Raw genomic sequence first — 1,112 nt, forward strand, 5'->3', positions numbered from 1 at the left:
CAAACTGGGGACACTGGGAATGTCCCCGTCCCAAACTGGGGTGACCCCACCCCAAACTGGGAACACTGGGAATGTCCTCACCCCAAACTGGGGACACAGGGGGTGTCCCCATCCCAAACTGGGAATGTCCCCATCCCAAACTGGGGACACTGGGGGTGTCCCCATCCCAAACTGGGAATGTCCCCATCCCAAACTGGGGACACTGGGGGTGTCCCCATCCCAAACTGGGGTGACCCCCAAATCCCGCCGGGATCGGGGGTTGCCTTTGGGGGAGATTTTGGGGTCCCCCCATCCTAAATCTCCCCAAAATCCGGGATTGTTTTTTACGGGAAAACCCCGACCCGTCCCGAATTGGGGGAGGTGACACTTGGGGACATCGGGAGAGGTGGCACCGTCTCGGGGGGCTGCAGGTGACACTTGGGGACATCGGGGGGGTGGCACTCACCGTCCCAGGGGCTCCAGGCTCGGGGGGTACCGGGGACCCCAAATTTGGGGTGGGGGCGCGGAGGAGGCGCCGCTTCCCTCGGGCATGGCCGGGATCGGATCCCCGGGATCTCCGGGATCTCCTGGAATCTCCGGGATCTCCGGGATCCCCGGGATCTCTCACGGTGTCCCCAATAAGGGGGGGAGGGGTCACAGCTCGGTGCCCCCCAAAATTCGGGTTGGGTTCCCCTCCCCTCCCCCCCCCCAGCCACGCGCCGGCCACGTGACCGCCCCGCGCTGTGTTTACATGGTTGGACCAATCAGCGCGCGTCTACCAACGCGCTGTGGCGGCTGGGCGAGCGGTTTGTGACGCTGCTTCCCATTGGGCGAAGCGCCTGTCAATCATCTTCCAACCGGGGGGGGCCGTGGCGTTTGGGGTTATTTACATCGCGTCTGGCCACGCCCACTCCGCCGAGGCCACGCCCCCTCGCGCTGCCCGTCTGCCCCACGTGGGTGACGCGTGCGCTCGGCCAATCAGAGCCGCCAGCGGCGGCCAATCAGGAACGCCGCGCGCTGGGTGGGATTAACGCCGTGATTGACAGCTGAATCATGCAATAGCAACGCGGTTTATGCGCTTGGGGGCGTGGCTACGCGGCGGAGCTGACCAATGGGAGGCGTGGGCGTGGCCG

General features: G+C 65.6%; 1 protein-coding gene across 1 annotated transcript in view; it reads right to left on the reverse strand.

Annotated features, from left to right (window-relative positions):
* Positions 1-699, reverse strand: part of LOC107199213 (zinc finger protein 638-like) — a 24,844-nt gene extending 24,145 nt beyond the window's left edge. Inside the window, exon 1 of the mRNA XM_019005507.2 lies at positions 446-699. Coding sequence (XP_018861052.1) covers positions 446-531 — 86 coding nt within the window. The 5' untranslated portion in view covers positions 532-699. The remainder of the gene's footprint in view (positions 1-445) is intronic.
* Between the last annotated feature and the right edge of the window lie 413 nt (positions 700-1,112).

Source organism: Parus major, unplaced genomic scaffold (assembly GCF_001522545.3).
Source record: "Parus major isolate Abel unplaced genomic scaffold, Parus_major1.1 Scaffold499, whole genome shotgun sequence".
NCBI classification, from domain to species: Eukaryota; Metazoa; Chordata; class Aves; order Passeriformes; family Paridae; genus Parus; species Parus major.